The 19,225-nt window shown below is 44.1% G+C and overlaps 1 protein-coding gene across 1 annotated transcript in view; it reads left to right on the plus strand.

Moving 5' to 3' along the window:
• Positions 1-15,812, plus strand: part of TIE1 (tyrosine kinase with immunoglobulin like and EGF like domains 1) — a 177,877-nt gene extending 162,065 nt beyond the window's left edge. Inside the window, exons 21-23 of the mRNA XM_069227791.1 lie at positions 3,083-3,179; positions 4,528-4,627; positions 11,794-15,812. Coding sequence (XP_069083892.1) covers positions 3,083-3,179; positions 4,528-4,627; positions 11,794-11,865 — 269 coding nt within the window. The 3' untranslated portion in view covers positions 11,866-15,812. The remainder of the gene's footprint in view (positions 1-3,082; positions 3,180-4,527; positions 4,628-11,793) is intronic.
• Positions 15,813-19,225: the final 3,413 nt, after the last annotated feature.

The raw sequence follows: 19,225 nt of genomic DNA on the forward strand, positions 1-19,225 counted from the left end.
ACTTACAAGCGCTTCATTTTGGATGCTGAGGCAAACTCAGCAAAGGGAGATAAAATGGTTTCCCAAGACCACACGGTATGACGTAGTGAAGAAGCTGGGATCGAAGTCCAGGTCTCTCCCTTCCACACCCCCATGTGGCCCCACTAGTCCACACGCACCCCCCTGAAAGATGCAAAAAGGGAGACAAGTAACACACAGCATGTTGCCTGCTTGACGTAACCGAGGTCTCTGGGGCGCAGAGTTAAAAACCCCAACGATTAGTTTCATTTGTGGATTTATGAAATTTTAGTGTTGGCTTTTTAGTAGGCCTAGTTGCAATTTGCGTAATTTACTCTGTGGAAATTCCATCAATGCCCCACAATTTATTAAAAATTACGTGAAACTAGTGTTTTAACACAGCGACACAATTATCATTTTAAAAAAATGGGGTAAAATATCATTATGGGAAGAACAGCTGCTCGCATTCTATTTGTTTGCTGTTTTCTTGTTCTGTTATAGGATTTTTACCGGATATAAATGGCAATTACACGATAATCTATGCCATTGTGGGTAACAAACATACGGCCAGATTTACAAGGCCCCAGCGCCACATTAGCATAATTTTGTTTACGCTAATGAGGCATTGTTCCCCGCCCCACATTTACAAAGTGGCACAATGCATGCACTGCGCCACTTTTTGACCCCTTGCGCCACATTATGCCTGCGCCAGGCATAACATATGCCAGGGGGGCGTTCCGGCACTAGGAGGCCCGCAAAAATGGTGCAGTGAAATCTACAAGATTTCACTGCACCATTTTTGCCATCATTTTTAAGGCCTGCTCAGAGGAGGCGTTAAAATGATGCACCCATATTAACCTATGGGCCTCCATGCACTTTGCTCCACTAGCGTCAAACCTTTTGATGCTAGTGGAGCAAAGCTCCACAATAGTGTAAAAAATTCTGACGCTATTGGCCTAACGTGCTCCATGGTGTGCCATATTATAAATACCGCACGCACATGGTGTCGTTAAGTGGGGCAGGGCGACGCAAGAAAACTGGAGCCTCAGTACTGATGTACCAGTTTCTTGTAAATCTGTCCCATAGGCCCATATTCAAGAAAAAGTGACGTATCAGAGCTGATGCACCACTTTTTCTGCACCCCCTACCGGCACCTAACGACACCATGGTTGTACCGTATTTATAATACGGTGCGCCATGGCGGTCGTTAGCACAATAGCGTCAAAATTTTTGACGCTACTGTGGCGCTTTGCTACACTAGTGTCAAAAATGTTGAGGCTGGTGTAGCAAAGTGCAAGGGGGCCTATTGCTTTCTATGGGAGCATCATTTTAACGCCTGCTCTGAGCAGGCGTTAAAAATAACACCAAAAATGGTGCAGTGAAATCTGTTAAATTTCACGGTGCCATGTTTGCGGGCCTCCTAGCTCTGGAACGCCACCCTTGCAAACATTCTGCCGGAGGCAGGCATAATGTGGCGCAAGCGTTTACAAAGTGGCACAATGATACATGCATTGCGCCACGTTGTAAATATGGCGTGGGGAAAAAGTCACTTTAGCGCTGCCAAGAAATGACGCTATGTTGATGCTAAGGTGGCGCTAGGGGCTCTTAAACATGTCCCATAATGCGGAATGCCATAAGTTATGCAGGGTTACGCCAGCATAAATAAAATTTAACCCGGACCCACTTTTTAACCCAGACAGCTGACATGGCCCTGTAAGGAGGCTTGCATGGGTTGGCTGAAGTGTAGAAGGTGACGTGTTCCATAAACCCTCAGTTCATCGTAAACTGGTTTTGGCTGCTTCTTGCTTTGTGATTGTTCTGTTTTCTAGTTTTGTGTAATTATTGTCTAGCTCTTCAAGTCACTGTAAAATCTGTAGTCTGTCAGGGGCTTGGGGGGACTTTGTTGTATTGTGAGAAGACCAGGTGACCAGCGCGGGCAGGAGCCGCACTTTGCGTGCAGGAGCCGTCTCTTCTGACCTCACTGTTAGGGTGTGTGCGAGTGCTTAGAGTCTAGGAAGGCCGCATCCCCACCTCACCCCTTCTTCCTGTTTGATAACTTTTACTGATTCATTTTTAAACTCCGTTTTCTTTAGCTCATTGTTTACATTAGACACTTGGGCCCATATTTATACTTTTTTAGCGCCGCATTTGCGCCGCTTTTTGACACGAAAATGGCAAAAACGTACAAAATACAATTGTATTTTGCAAGTTTGCGCCACTTTTGTGTCCAAAAATGACGCAAACGCTGCTCTAAAAAGTATAAATATGGGCCTTGGTGAGCCGAAACCCTTTGAGGTGTGAGCGCTTTATCAGCGCCATGATTGATTCATATGACTTCGAAGAGCTTTAAATAGAGGTTTTTCACCAGACTGAGTCATATGTGATCCGGAAATGAGCGAAGGATGCATGTTTTTTTCCTAGTCTTTCCCTTGCTTCCTGCTTCCGGGTAAATCTCAAAATTCCCTAAAGTGTGAATTGTATTGAAAAAGATCAGACTTCTCATTAACTTGAGCAGTCAATCTCCCTCCCTGGGCTGATTAATGTATACAAATATGTGTTAATTGTGTAAACAATCAATATGAACTTGTACATATTTGAAACAATTGCATCTGTACCAGAATAAAACACAGTGACTGCCATATTTCTAGACAATATTTAGTGAAAATAAAATAAAAAGAATGTGTGTAAAAATTCACCCATTCTATCATAAGTACCAAAGTAATCGCCTATGTAATGAACTTTGCCAAGTTAATGACTTTAACATTCTTAAATTGTAGTATAAATACAACCACTTGTAATATAGACCGTAAAACAAGGCGTAAACTGACAGGGAAAAAAAGAACAGTGGCCAAAAGAAGATGGTAGCAGAAGGAGTCAAAATTAAGTCATTATTACGCCACTGCTCGCAATTAATTCTTAACAACGAAAAGTGATGTAACACATTTCGGCCATTGTTGACATTTTATAGTCTTCTTCAGGGCATAACACATTGTTTCTAGTATTATTCCATATGCAGTTTTGTGAACAGGTGACACCCTCCTGGCTTGTTCTTTCTTACATGGTTCTTTACATTGTGTTCTCTCAGGTGGGACGCCGTACTGTGGCATGACCTGTGCCGAGCTGTATGAGAAGCTGCCACAGGGCTACCGAATGGAAAAGCCGCTAAACTGTGACGACGAGGTGTAAGTGTCAGTTTGTTTACTCCTGCACTCACTCATCCTGCATAAGAGATGGCGCTGGGCCTCACTTGGGTCCTGGTTCCTGAAATAAAGTGTATATCTTCTCCAAGAGGTGTATGCCCTTGTGTGCACAGATTTATGCATTTTTACAATTTCCACAGCTTTCCAGAGGTACATTTGAAAAAGTCTTGTGGTTTCTAAATTACATTCTACATGAGTCATTATACATAATTTCCAATTGCATGTGCAAAAATGCCTTACCAATAGAAAAATTGCATGTTTTCAATTCTAGAGGAAAATATTTTTGCCTTTGGAGAAAATATTTACACTGTGCCCCAAAAACTTAGTGTGTTTCCTTCCTATCTTCAACCTGGAACTGATTCACTCCCATTCTTAACTGGAGTAAATCATTATTTCCAGGTTGGGAGTTGGTTGTGGATGTGTGTGAACACCCACACACTTTCCAGGGCATCAAAACCGTGGAATACCTTCCGCCCTGCCCCAAGGGGATGATTCACTCAACCATAACATTAGCTCTTACTGGTGTAAAGTTAGGCATCAGTAAATCCTTTTGCCAGTGTACATATATGCGTAGTGCATTTCACAGCTGAATCTGAATGCATACTTCAGTCCCTTAGTGTGCGTAAACTGAACGTTCAGCACAAATGTCCTTGTGAATTGAACCCTTTGAGCCACATTTACAAGGCCCTAGCGCCTCTTAGTGCCACACTTGTGCCATTTTTCCTGACGCTAATGTGGCGTTAAGGAGGCCATTCTCCTTTACCAGATTTACAAAGTAAATGCATGCATTGCGCCACTTTGTAACCCCTTGCGCTGCATTATGCTTCAGGCATAATGTATGCAAGGGGGGCGTTCCCACGCAGGGAGGCCCGTAACAATGGCACAGTGAAATTCACAACATTTCACTGCACCATTTTTAGCGTCAATTTTAATGCCTACTTTAGGCGCCCATTACTTTCAATTGGCCTCGCTTTACTTTGCAGGATTAGCGGCATCATTTATTGTGCTAATCCTGCAAAGTACCACAATAGCATCATAAATTGTGACGCTATTCTCCTAACGTGCGCCATGGTGCGCCGTATTGTAAATGTGGTGCACACATGGTGTCGTTAGGGGGCGGAGGTGGGCGCAAGAAATGTGTCTCATCAAAGTTGATGTGCAACTTTCTTGTAAATCCAGCCCTTAGTGCCTAAACTTCCAGATTTCCGTACAGCAAAGTGCTGAATTCCGATAGGACCACAGCAAATGAGCCATGGTGACAACACCAGTGCTCCATGTGTTGTTACACATACACACTTGTACCTTCTGTGTTTCTCTGTGCTTTATCCAGGTATGATATGATGCGACAGTGCTGGCGGGACAGACCCTACGAGCGCCCTCCATTCGCACAGATTTCCGTACAGCTGGTCCGAATGTTGGAAGCGCGCAAGGTACAGTATCACAGAACCTATGTGCTTGTGAAGATAATCCACTCTGTCGCCGCAGTGAACTACAGTTCTAGTGCCACAATTCATGCTTGCACATGTTCTACACTACCAACATCTACCTGGGTGCAGTCACTGCAGAATCATACCCAAGCCATGTGAGCATGGCACAGCATACCGACGCACAATACGCAGGATATTACACGAACTGTGTGCTTACCTTGTCACATCCATCCACATGAAAACTGCCAGTCTACGTGCAATCTCCACACAATACACTGTCACACCCTATCTGGGTATAGGGCAGCATCACACCCTCTATGGTAGAACATAGTGCAGTGTCACACATTATCTGTCTGCACAAAGTACAGTATCACGCCTATTCTCTTTGGAAAAAGTACAGTATCATATCCCTCCCATAAGCTGATAGCACAGTATCACACCCAATCAGTCTGTTCAGAGTGCAGTACCATTAGCTCATCCTTGAGCACACAGCACAGTGTCACACCAAGTGTATCTGCAGAGATTCCAGTATCATATCCGGCCCATAAACTGATAGCACAGTATCACACCTACTCAGTCTGCACAAAGTGCAGTGCAATATCTCATCCTTGAGCACACAGCACAGTATCATGCTAAGTGTGTTTGCAAGGAGTACAGTATCATCTCCCGTCCATAAGCTGATACCACAGTATCACACCCATTCAGTCTGCAGAGAGTGCAGTACCGTATCTCATCGATGGGCACACAGCACAGTTTCATAGCAAGTGTGTTTGCAGAGAGTACAGTATCATATCCCGTCCTTAAGCTGATAGCACAGTATCACACCCAATCAATCTGCACAGAATGCAGCACCATTTCTCATTACTGAGCACACAGCACAGTATCATACCAAGCGTATGTGCAGAGAGTACAGTATCATATTCCGCCTAGGAGATAGTAGGACAGTGTTACACCCGGTTTGTTTGCAGAGTACAGTATCTCATCCCGCCCCTGTGATGATGACACTGTTTGCAATGAGCACAGTATCATATTCCGCCTAGGAGATAATAGCACTGTGTTACATCCAGTTTGTTTGCAGAGAGTACAGTATCTCATCCTGTTTGCGAGCTGATAGCGCAGTAGAGTAGAGTACTGTATCAGTTTTCAGGATTTATATTATCATATCCCACCCATAAATGCATAACGCAGTATTACACTCAGAGCGCAGTATTACACTCAGTCTGTTTGCCATCCATGCAATATCATATCCAATCCATGAGATGATAACACCATATCACACTTGCTCTGCTTGCACATACTGCAGTATCATATTCAGTCAGTAGCACGGTACACCACCCAGTCTGTTTGCAGAGGGCACAGTGTGGCATCCTATCCATAAGCTGGCACTGTGGTATCACACCAAGACATTTTGTAGAGAGTGCAGGATCAAATCTGGCGCGTGAGCTGGTAGTAACGTATTGCATCCGCTTGTCTCTCATACCACAATTCACAGCAAGTCTAGCAATAGTATCAGATTATTGCATCCAAGTCATGATCTGATTGTATAACATCTCTCCTGAGGTCTCGGCAGATTGTACAGTTTCACACATTATCCATGTGGACACAGGTCAGCATCACACACAGCTTGTTTGCAAGTGACACAGTATCCCACCACATCCTTGTGAATGTGGAAATGAGCCATCTACAATCTGTTTGCAGCTAGTGTTCACTCAGGGTAGTAAGTGCAGCATCACATCCTAGTGCAACTATTACACCACCATAACCAATGGGTTTAAAGTACAGTCACTTGCCATCCACATCCAGTACCCAGTGTGCATGTAGTACAGTATCCCTTTCCCTCTCTATGAAGATAGTACTGTGTAACACCTCATCTGTAGGCAGATGTATAGACTCACCAACATACTCCATAAACTGAGTCAACATTAGACCTCCACACACCATCCGATGACAGCTAGTAGTGTCACACATCAACTATGTGCAGATAGTACACCGTTACACCCATCTGTTTGCATATTGTTCCAATCAGATACAATTCACGAAAAGATAACACGGTAACATATCCCAATGACATGCATTTAATTCAAGAAACCTCTCTCCTACATGTACATAAAGTTCAATATCACCCCCTTATATGGCAATAGTATGAGTAATTTAGCATCAAACCCATCTGAGTGTGGATATTACACTACCACCCTACGGTGTGCAGCTAGAACAGTGCCACGGCACATTATTGTGCACGTGGTGCAGTCTCACAACCTGCTAAAGCGCATAGTACAATATCATTGAAGATAATATGTTTAACAAAACTAATAAGCAGTATATTTCAAGACTAACACATTTATAGCCATTATTGACTTTGAGTATAACTCAATAGTCTGTCAATTCTAATTTTATTTAACTGGGGGTAGATTTTATTTGAATAATAATGTGCTAAGTATGCATTGCAAGTGAAAATTGATACGGAGTGTAAACGTATATATATTGTCACCAAGGTGCCAGACATTCCAAAAAATATCTCTGTGTATTGAGAAGATAAGCTCACTACATTATAGACCTCATACGTGTAACTTTAGATGCTAACATCTAATGTTATACCTACTATCATTGCAGGATTTGTAGTTTGCATAAACATATTGAGGAAATGGTCTATGTTTATTTTGTGAACTCCTTTTATTAGGTTTATATATTTGGAACCAAATCAACACAATACAGTGCAAAGCCGTTAGGTACCAACCTCTGAGGAGAGTTACTTACACAGACAGAAATATATATCGACATTAGCTTATCAAGAGGAGCATTACAGTGGTTCCCAACACATGGTAGTACCATAATGTAACCAAATCATAAACAGTCTATCAATACCAGAATTTCAGTATAACCACAGTTGGTCACCATCATAATTGCACGCATCAGTTGACCCCATCTGTTAATCTTCAACGCCAGTACTCATCTCAGAGCTTGACTCTTCGGCATCAGTGAATCGCTCCAATAAGTGTCCCCATGCCATCAAATTGGTAGGTGCACCCTCATCCCTACCTACCAATCCAATATGTTGTTCTTCTGCCACTCCCCACTCCAGAATATCCTGTATCCAGCATTCCACCGAAGGGCTCCTAGAACTCACCCAGCCTATGGCCATCCTGCGTTTAGCCAATACTAGAGCCAGTTGTGCCAGTTTGTATGGGATTTTCCACCCCCTGGGCTGCGCCACACTACCCCCAAGCATGCATGTCAATGGCGTCCGTGCTGTACCCAGACCCTAAGCCTCCACAACCATTGCAACCACCTCCTGCCAGAATAGCTGCACCCCACTACAGGACCATGCTATGTGTAGGAAGGAAGCGTCTCCCTCACCACAATGAGCGCACCCAGCTCCCCTAGTTGGATCAATCTTGTCAAGATGAGAAGGCGTGACATAGGTACAGTGCACAAAATTAAAGTGTAGGAGCTTAAATCTGTTATTGCATGAAACAGTGCGCACCAACGACAACGCCGTGGCCCAATCAGCATCTGCTACTGGTTCTGCCAAATCCCGCTCCTATGCCCGGCACGCTGTGTAAGTTGTACCAGGCATATCTTCCCGAAGAGCCCTATAAAATTGTGTGATTAAGTGTCCCCCATCCACCCAATTTATCAACCCATTCAGCACCTTAGAGGATGGTAAGGTGACCGGGAAGTCTCGCCAAACCTCCTGTGCAACACTTTCCAGCTTTGCATATTGCAGGAATTGGCCTGGACCGAAGCCAAATGTATTCTGTGCCTTCTGAAAGGATAGGAACGCCTCATTAGGGAATTAATCCCCTACGACAAGACATCCTCCCACTCTCCAGCTGTCCATAGACATGTGATTATCAATATCGCGGAAAGGAGCGAGGTCTCACACCTTCAGTTCCGTGTCAAAAGGGGCGCAATGAAGAACCTTCTTAATGGCCTGTTCCCAGATCTGTGCAGCATTATACAACAGGTAAGGGACAGCTGCCTCTGAACGGCCGCCTCTCATCAGAAGTTGCGCTAACGTATCTGTGCCCAGCATGCCCTCAAAAAGTCGCTTTTCCAATGTGTCTCACTCAGCCAGTCACTGCGCAGCATGCTGTAAGTGCACAGTATAGTAATATAGCCGAATATTAGGGATAGCCAATCCACAGTCTTCCAGATCCCCCTGCAGCCTGGACAAGAATACCCTGCTGCAGCTCCCAGCCCAAACCAGAGAAATCAGCAAGCTATCCAATCAAGTGACCAACCGAGGGGCCAACGGAAACAATGAGTTTTGTACCAGATATAGATAGCGCGGGAGGAACACCATCTTAGCAATAGCTGCTCTACCCATCACAGAAAGTGGCAGCCTATTCCAAAACAAAACCGAGCGCTCCAGGCCCGACACAACTCTTTCCACCGTTAAGTATCTCATGGGCTGCTGCAGTGTGGGCAACCTAAATGCCAAAATACTGAAAGCTCTCTAATTCCCAACAGAGGCCCACTACAGGTAAATCATCCAGCGGCCTACCACGATGTGCACCCAGCGGGAGCAGGAGTGACTTATGTTATCTCCCTCGTAGGTCAGAGACGGACCCAAATTCTCTCAACAGCCGCAACAATAGACAGAAGGTACACCAGCGCATCATCAGCATAGAGAGAGATAAGTGAGCGGCAAGACCCACCGAATCCCCCAAGGGGCCGGCTTCCCACGCAACAACAAGGCCAACGGCTCCACTGCTAAGGCAAAGAGGAGCGGCGAAAGGGGACACCCCTGTCTGGTTTCCCTGCTGACCACCCAAGAATTTGAGAGCTCTCCCCCCACCCGTACTCGTACTATGGGCTCAGTATTAAGTAGGTGAACCCAGACACAGAATTCAGGGCCAAACCCCATCCCCCACAGTACAGCCATGAGGTTGCTCCATTCAACAGTTTCGAAGACCTTTTCAAGGTCCAACGACACCAATGCCAATTCTTGTGCCACTTCCATAGTTTCATGCAGAACACGTGCCAAAAGGCGTAAGTTACAGGTCATGCTTTGAGCCGGTATAAAGCTGCATTGGTCTTCTTGAACCAACACCCGAACAACTCCACGCAGCCTAGTAGCTAATATCTTACAAAGAATTTTGACATCACTATTCAACATCTTGAGTGGCCTGTAGGAAGAGGGGTCAATTGAATCACCCCCAGGCTTGAGCATGAGACAGACAATACCCTGCCGCATTGACTCTGGTAAAATAGCCTGCACACATGCTTCCTCGAACACTACCAGTAATTTATCTCGAAGGAGGGAGGAGTATGTATGAAAGAGCTCAACAGGGAATCCTTCCCACCCAGGGATCTTGGATTTAGGTAATGCTGCAACCGCCACACCCACCTCCTCCACAGTGATATCGCTATCCAATCCTCTCCTGCGTGCAGGGTCCAACTGCAGAAGCTACAACCGCTGCAAAAATCCTATATAGACTTGTCTAACACCAGGGTGCCAGCCCGCGACACCGTTTGCAGATGCTCTGCCAACACACGTATCCCTACGGTTGATGACCAGCACGCCTGCAGAGTTCCTAATATGCAAAATAGGGGGCAATTCCACCTCTTGCTTCAGGATCCATGCCAGCAACCTACCAGATGTATCCCCCTCCCTGTGCAGTCTCTGACAATAAGATCTAAGTGTTAGCTTATCCAGTGTCTCCCAACTCCTTACTTCCCTGCACAAGTGAAGGTGTTCTCTATGTTTTTCCCTCGTAAGGGATACACAACTCTGTACATCTGCCAGTTACCACTCCCATTTTTTGAGATCATGAGCCAATTGTCTACTAACACCTCACATAGTGCCTATATATGCTCCTCTCACAACGGCTTTCAATGCCTCCCACTCATTGCCGCCTGTCGCGTGGTACCCCAGTTTGTAGCCAGATAATTTGTTATTGTGGCAGCCAGTGTCTCGTGACATGCAGTATCTGTCAGGAAGTCAGGAGGCATGCAGCATCTACGTGTCACTCTGTTGACTGATCCCCATCCCAGCCGCAACAATACCGGGGCATGGTCAGATAAGCACTGCTCCAAGTGCGTTACCTCCATCACCTCCGCGCATTCCAGCCACCCAGTAGAAATCAGTCTATATGTGTTATGCGTCTTTGAGTGACATGTGTATTCCCTACTCTCCTGATGCAACTCCCTCCATCCATCCCATAACCCTAGATTCTGCATAACCGCGGGAAGGGATCTTGTAATCAAAGGCTTGGTGCCCTGTTTTGAGGGATGAAGGTCTCTATCTCCATCCAAAATACAACTGTTGTCTCAAGCCCAGACAATGGGGGAACCCACGCCAGCCTCCAGCACCCCAGAGACATTGTTATAAAAGGAGTAATCATCAGTGTTGGGTGCATAAGTATTGAGAGTTGTAAGAGGTGCATCATCGAATGTACCCTGCAGGACTATATATCGCCCCAACATCAGCCTCGCTATAGGTATGCTTAAAGGGAGAAGTGGTCTGTGTTAGTGAGAGGTTGAACACTGAGTGAGACTCACAGTCAATAATGCCTATAAACTGACAATAAGTAATCAATTTGTTAATCTTTGATTTTACACTTTATTAGTGCATTTATATGTATCTTCTGTAATGTTGTTAAATATAAAGTTTCAGCAACTGAACATATATTTTAATGCTGATTACAATCTTTGAAAAGCGGGATCACAGCAAACCACATGTTGCTATGTTGCTGTATTTTAATGATATACCCACGATGAGTCGATGGACATATAGCAAGACAACTGTAAAATAAGGACCTTATGATAGTACTGAACTTCAGTTTTGTTACTTGTCATTTGCCTTCAACTTTACTATAGATAAGACCTTTACGAATACAACCACAGAAAGGAAGCTGGTGTATGGATGGTAGTGCCTGTTATACCCACAACAATGTCTACTGAACATTACAGTATTCCAGGCCTTCTATATGGAGATAGAACAGAGTCACTGAGCTCTAATTATCACCCGCACGTAATCTACTCTAACATTACACCTGCACGTATCCTTTTCCAGCTGTTACACTTACACTTGATATTTTCCATCTTAAATAATGAAAATGCCTCACAAAATATTCTGGAAACATGCAGATTGCTTCCATCGAGTGTGCCACAGCATTAGAGATAAGCTTCCAGTCTAATTCACGCTATCTTTATATTCATTCCAGGCTTACGTGAACATGGCTTTGTTTGAGAACTTCACCTATGCAGGAATCGATGCCACAGCAGAAGAAGCCTGAATGTGACCAGAATGCAGCAAGGTCCATGTCCTGGAAAAGAGGATGATTAACATTCACATTATCCACATTAGAAAACAGATTGCCTAATTCTGCTTTTGTAATATGGGGAATATGAACTTGTTTTACTTTGTCCATGGCAGAATATCATCCACCTCACTGTATTGGCCATTACTCAGGAAAAAAAGCAAGTGCTCCAAAGAATTAAATCTACCCGGTGACAGTACACCTCAGCACTAAGCTCAGATGTCTACAACTCCAGGACCTTTACAGAGATAGCTGGTCTTTCTCTTCCCCGGCAATAGACTATAATCGTGTTTTCTGTTCTACCAACACAAAAAGGCATCGCTCTATTGCAACAGCAGCTATCCATCCATTTACATGATCACCCCTTTCATCCTAAGTCTAACTCCATCTTGCAATTTGTTAGTGCAAGAGCAACATTCAAAGCAGCAGTAATTGTATCTACTACCCAAGAAAGTGTCAAGTATACCATCATACAGCAACCACTAAAGTCATGCAGCACACGTGGAACCAACAATCCGTCGGACATACAAGAACCTGTCCAATCTTCATTATGTGAGGATCATTAATGTCTTCTGTCAACAAAGAATTCACAAGTTCATCAACCCAGTCTCACTTTCTCCAGTAGATGATAGGTAGACACAGATTGGTCAACAATTATCCAGCGATTCCCAGAGTGCAAAAAATCGATCATGTTGTCATCTCAGAAAGATCCAATAGCTCTGTTAGTACACTGGGGTCCCATCAATATTTGAAGCACGTAAGCATTAATGAATTCATCATGTTATGAAGATCCACCAGCTTTTAGAGAACAAAAACATTCTTCAGTGCATGTGTCCATTACTTCAAGTGACCGTCAATTTTTCATTATACAAGTTCCTATCGGCCTTTGAAATACACAAGCTTCTTTCAGTTCTTCTTGCCTGGGGGATCTAGCAGTTCCAGCCAAGAAGTGTTAAGTGATCCTTAGACCACATAGGCACCCATCAACCCTGCGCAATACAATAATCTATCAATTATTTCATCACCACAAGTGGATACATCAATTCATCTAGTATGAAGACACCATTCTGTTTCTTCATCTCAAGAGGATCCATCAATCCATCAGGAAAACCTCTAGAAATTCCTCAACTGGACAAGTATCCCGCTATCCATAACTTTGTGGAGCCACAAACGTCATTAATTCTTCAGTGCTGCACAGGACAATCAAATTTCAATTAATCACCAAAAGTGAATCCATCAGTCTTTCCAGTGCCCAGGTATCCACTGATCCTTCGACTAGAGAAGGATCTATCAATCTCCCCAGTTTTAATGCATTTACCAGCTCTTCATCTCAAGATTATCTGTCACTATGTAGTTGTTTCAATACAGAGGTGTCCATCAATACTTCTATTTCCAAACACTCATCAGTTCTCCATCACACAAACACCACCAGTGCTTGAAACACAGTCATAGATCAGTTCTTTCTACCACAAGAATCCAAAGGTTCTCCTACTACACAATTTGTACACCACTCAAATATGAATTAACCACTTAGGTATGCGTATATCAATTATTCAGCTTATTCGCATATTTCAAGTCTGTGATAATATGAAGACAAAGCATGCAAGCATCCACCAATTCCTCTTCTTAATAGAATGAATCCAGAATGGAAAACGTCATCAGTCCTTCCAGAACAAAAGGGTCCAACAATTTTGCATCACACAAGAATATATCAGTTTCCAGCATTAAGTCTCCATAACTTCTGTCTAACACACATGGAATCCATCCGCCCTTGAAATACTCAATGACATTTAAAACAAAAGCCTCCATAAATTGTCTGCACAAAAGTACCTACACATTCCTTCTTCATCCCACAGAGATCTTTGAGTTCTTCCAGCAGACAAGTATCCATGTTTTTTTTTCTCACATACAGATCTCTGATTTCTGCCAGTAAATGCAGGACAGGACCACTCCTATCTTCAGATTCTGAGAAACAATCAATGCCTCTGTAATGTAAGGGTTTGTAAATATTTTCATTACCGTGATGGATTAACTGTTACAGCACACATGGACCTATCAGTTCTTCCAGCCGATAAGGGTCTAGTGAATCTTCAGGCACATAAAGAAAGCTCTTCTTGGCTTCTGAACATAAGGATTAATCAGTCATTCCTGCAGACAACTATCCATCTGTCCTGCAATCTCAAGAGACCCATAAACTGGTTTTATCAATTGTCCCTCCACTAAAGGACGCACTGATATTTTAATAACATGGACATCCATTGACCTTTCCAGGACACAAGAAATCAGTCATCCATCAATTGAAATTTATCAATTTATGACAAGTGTCTATTAAGACGTCTAAATCACTTCTCTGGAGATGTAATTTTGAAATACCACACACAGTTCCCAGCCCTACTGGTATAAAGTGGTCATTTTTGCTGCAGAGTGAAGGAATATTACTGTACTGGTGGTGATCAGCACCTGAACCCGGGACTCTTATGAGCATTGAATGGTGACTGGTAGAGTGATTGCATGTACGTCGTGTCATGGGATACAAGACTCTTTTTTTACATTCTAATGAAGATTTGTTTATTAAAATTTGTAGTGATAATTTCTAAAAGAGGCTACCGACAGCTGGATTTAACCTGTTATCACCTACTGTGCGGGGCGGGAGTATCGATGGTTTTCCGCTCTATGCCCGGACAGTGGAAATCAGCATGGCTGCCAGGGGGGGTACCTTCCGATCCCTACATCCTGTCGAAGGGTTGCCTTTTGATGGTGAGCACACTTGGCAAGGCGCTTTTCAGTTCCACGAAAGAGTGTTCAAAGAGATAAACGTATGCAGCCTTCATGTTATGGTAGCGCTAACTCTTCGATGGCTCCCTTACTCATGTCCATCATAGAGAATACCGTGCACTATAGCTTGGAAAATGTGGAGACATTGCTGCGTTAACTTCAGGCCACGCAATAAAAGGACAGAATGTAAAGTGACCCTTTAATGCCTCGCATGAGTGTGGGGGCTAGCCTAGAGGTTAGCTCAGAGGGTTAGAGTATTCTACTGTAAGCACTATAATGCTTTGTTGTGTGTTTTTGTTAAATGTCATTCATCTGCCTGTGAAGGTCATATAGCATTCTTACTATTTACACATCTGTGGAAGTTAAGTTGTCCCAAAGGAATGTAGTAGTTGTATTCTCTTCTCAATTCTTCCTTCACCCAAGCTCTTCCATGTTGTAGCTTCTTTGTGTCAGTCAGTCTCACCGATAATACACATCCAGGTACCATCCAGGTACCTTCCAGGAAGATGCTACACTGAGTTCCCAGGACCTACACTGAGTTCCCAGGACCTACACTGAGTTCCCAGGACAGGGGGTCTGGTTACAATCCTGGTTACTGAAGACTCCTTCTTAAACTTATGTCTTCTTCGACTTCACTCGCTCCTCTTTTCTATTCTTTTCTTCGCCAAGTTCCATCATGTATATTTGCATGGACCCCGTTGATACCTAAGCCCCGCGGACTGTTGATGGGGTCAGTGTGAGGGTTGTGAGTTTGAGATATAGAGGAAGAATGTATTTGTGCAAATTTTCACCAGCAGAGATCATCAGTCCAGCTCCCTCCCAAGCAGTTATTGTCATGTAGGTCTGTGGTGTTTTGGGTCAAATCCCCTTATTTGTTCAGTTCTGTTCCCATGGGATGGTGCCCTGTCCACCATCGGCCGGACATGTACATACAGAGATACAAGCCGCTCCTTGTTTCTATGGACCAGTCCAAGCAGTTTGCATGATGACTGGTTCATCAGCCTTCATAGATGTGCAGAGTGTGGTTGTGCAGACTCCTAGAGTACTTACGTTTCATAGCAGAACACTGCCAAAGTTAGATGTCCACATCCAGATGATGTAGCAATGGTTTGTATTTCAATGAATAAACAAATGTTGATTTCCAAAGACTTTCCATTTGATTTCGTTTTTTTAGGAAGGTGTCCTGGTTTTCAGATTGTTATTTTGGCATAAAATGACTTTTACTTCAAGACTCTGTGTTCCAAGAAGAGATGTAGCGACCACTTAAGAATTGGCCAAGACCACCCAAGTATTTCTACTTTCAAAAAGTCCACACGTCCTATTGCCTAAGCCGAGATTTCAGAGTACCCTGGATCCAGCTATCGGTGACACTCGCCAACCTCTGCCCAACGCCCTAGGTCACCATTTTCTGAGGATCAGAAGCTGGCAGCACACTTGAGAGGGTGGCATGCAGGGTTTCAACTCTACTGTAGTATTTCTGTGCCCACATTAGGGGGCTTCTGGCATCACAGCAAATGGCACCCTCCTGCACAAAAACAAACCTGGAAGTCTTTTCCCTCCAGCATTACATATCCTTTGGGCAAGCCATAGACTCTAAAATGCCCTTGCATTGACCTAACATAAAGAACCAAACACACTGCCACCCCTTATTAACTCAACCCAACGTTTAGGCTCTTGAGCCAACACTCCTTTCTCACACAACCCCACAGCTATTTCTTCTCATTCCTTAACTCTGTGGGCCCACTGGTCCCATCCAGGCCTGGCCGCCATCTCTGTTTTTTCTTACACAGCTGATTAGCGCCAACACAAGCTGCTGTAAGATCTAAAGCACTTCTTCTGCCTCTAGTGAGCAGGGTGGGAGATGGGCATTGCTGCGCATGAACAAATGAATAATTTCTTACGTGCACATGCGGGGGACTTTCTGATGCAGTCGCGGTGACCATAGAGCTGCCATGTCATCTTCTTAGTATTTCTTTGTTGCCTATGGGTCTAGAATGCGTCTCTCTCTCATCCAGCAGAAGTCTTCATTAACAAACCCAACAGACCCGGCTTCAAGCAAACAGTCTCTGTGCATGGTTGAGTTTGCATGCATAAGCAAAATGAAAGCCAGACCTACTGCCTTCATCAGAGCTCGTTTTAACAAATGCAATGCATTTCAAAAATTCCTGGCAGGTAATCTAAGCTATTTCATGGCAAATAGTTTTGTGTTAAAAAATAAGGGGGATCTTAGGCACCTAAAACTATGCAACAGGGTTTTATGCCCTTCAAGAATCTGTGCTCCGGTGCCACTGTACTTGCTGTACCAATGGAAGATACGTCCTTGGGGCAGAGAGGTCCAGGTGCCCTATACAAACTGTAAAATAAAACCTGCACTCCAACTCACAGAATGATGTGTGAAGCAGGGGGAGGTCCATCGACCGGCCCCAGTTCACCTCTGCAAACACATGTGCACTTTTGCTTTCACCTGCACACGTGTGCACAGATGGTGACTCGGAATCACACACGTGCACATCTCTAGGTGCATCCGAACAGAAGCCCCCAGTGTCTTTTCAGCCAGTCTCCCCTCCTTTGTCTGTTTCACGTCAGCTGGACTTCCAACCACTAGGAAGACATAAAAACATTACACAGGAAGGGTTGAGATTGAAATACTCATCTGACCAGATCCAAGATGAGAGTGACACTGACAGGATAGGAAGCAATGGCAGAAGGTGGCTGGCCCACAGTAAGCAATGGCTGGGGTGAGTTTGACACGCCTTTCTTTGTTTAGGCTTCTATTTCTGATTTTCAACTGTGTTTTAGGTCTTGTCTACAGACAGCTTTTAGCTGTGTATTGTCAAAAGACTTCTTGACCATGCCAAGCCCTTACAGTGGGCTTACACTCCTCCCACTGCTTACCACTCATTGACTTTTTTGTCATGCTCATTTGCTTGCTTCGTATATGATGGCTTGTCTTTCTCTTCCTGCATTTGTCCCTCCCCTGGAGCATAGCCTCTTTACCATCCTTTTGATTGTCTGACTTGTATCCTTCCACTGCTCACTTCTAGGGATCCACTTTTTTCTTTTCACTTAGAACTCCACGAAAGTGCATGTGTTTTCTTCTTTTGTCTCGTGTGATCCTTACCCCATCTCAAATCCTACACCCTGTTGTTTGGTGTCTAATCTGCCCTCACTCTCTCCCCCATTGCTCCCGTAACCCTTGCTGTACTTGAAATACATCTTTTCATTTTACTCTTGCTGTACTTGAAATACAGCTTTTCGTTTTACTCTTGCTGTACTTGAAATAAATCTTTTCATTTTACTTCTTGTGGAGGCCTGGAGAGCTGCTATTTTCTGTCGACATGCTTCAGATTCCTAAAAGTGCTTTTGCACAACTCCATTGCTCTCTCAGCCCCGCCCATTCCCCGTCGATTTCCCTCACTCACCCCAGTCGCCGCCATTGCTCCCAGATCCCTTAAAATCTTTTATTATCTTTTCTTCTTCTTTGCTAATGCTGAACAGGATTTGTGAAAAGTATCAGTAAAGTCAATAGTTGAACAAGGCCAGACCTATCAGCTTTGTCAGTGCTTGTTAAATATTGAAAGCTTGATTCACAAAAAAATAGTGAAAATAAGAATTTTCCTCCTGCACGAGCGAAGGATTAAATATATTAAGGAAACTTTCCCAGGTTATCCCTGGAAAGCTGTGCTAGTTGCTCCTTTCTGTGCATGATGCAGGAACATTGTGTGAATTGTATACCTGACATTGGCATGACCCCAGTGAGAAATTGTGTGCATTGCACCAGTACCCATGATGCAAAGGCAGCACCTTTATGAAAAAACACAGTTTAAAAACATGTTCCCCTCCCCCCCAGGGAGGTTGTGAACCCCTACTTTAGCAGCTACAGTGGGGTTCTTTATCGGCCTCTTTTATCCGCAGCTCGGCAGACAAAAGCTCATTATAAATAAAACTAAAATGAAGAAAAAAAGATGAGGTGATAGAAAAGGGAAGGAATGGTGGACGAATGGATATAGGAGTGGGTGAAAGGATGGATGCATGAGTGGGTGAAAGGATTGGTGGATGAAAAGAATGATGAATGAATGGGTGAAATGATGGATTGGTACAGGGATGGGTGGGTAAAAGGGTGGTGTGTGGGTGAAAAGATGGGTGGATGAAAGGATGGATGGATGAGCGGGTGAACTGATGGGTGAAAGGCTGAGTGGGTAAAAGGAAGGATGGATGAATGGGTGAAAGGATGTTTGAATGAAAGAATGGGTAGATAAGTGGTTGAAAGGCTGGGTGGGTAAAAGGATGGGTGGGCGGGTGAGTAAAAATATAGATTGGGTGGGTGGAAGGGTGGTGGATTAGTGAGTGAAAGGATGGATAGGTAGGTGGAAGGATGGATGGATGAGTGAGTGAGTGAATGTATGAGTGGGTGAGAGGATCGGTAAATGGGTGGATGAAAGGATAGCAGAGTAAATGGAAATCTTAGTGGATGGATTACTGATGGATCCAATAGTCAAATGATGGCTGGATGGATGTATGGATGAATGCATGCCTAGATAATGGACGCCTGAAGGGCCAA

The sequence above is a fragment of the Pleurodeles waltl genome, chromosome 4_1 (genome assembly GCF_031143425.1).
Source record: "Pleurodeles waltl isolate 20211129_DDA chromosome 4_1, aPleWal1.hap1.20221129, whole genome shotgun sequence".
In the NCBI taxonomy this organism is placed as follows: Eukaryota; Metazoa; Chordata; class Amphibia; order Caudata; family Salamandridae; genus Pleurodeles; species Pleurodeles waltl.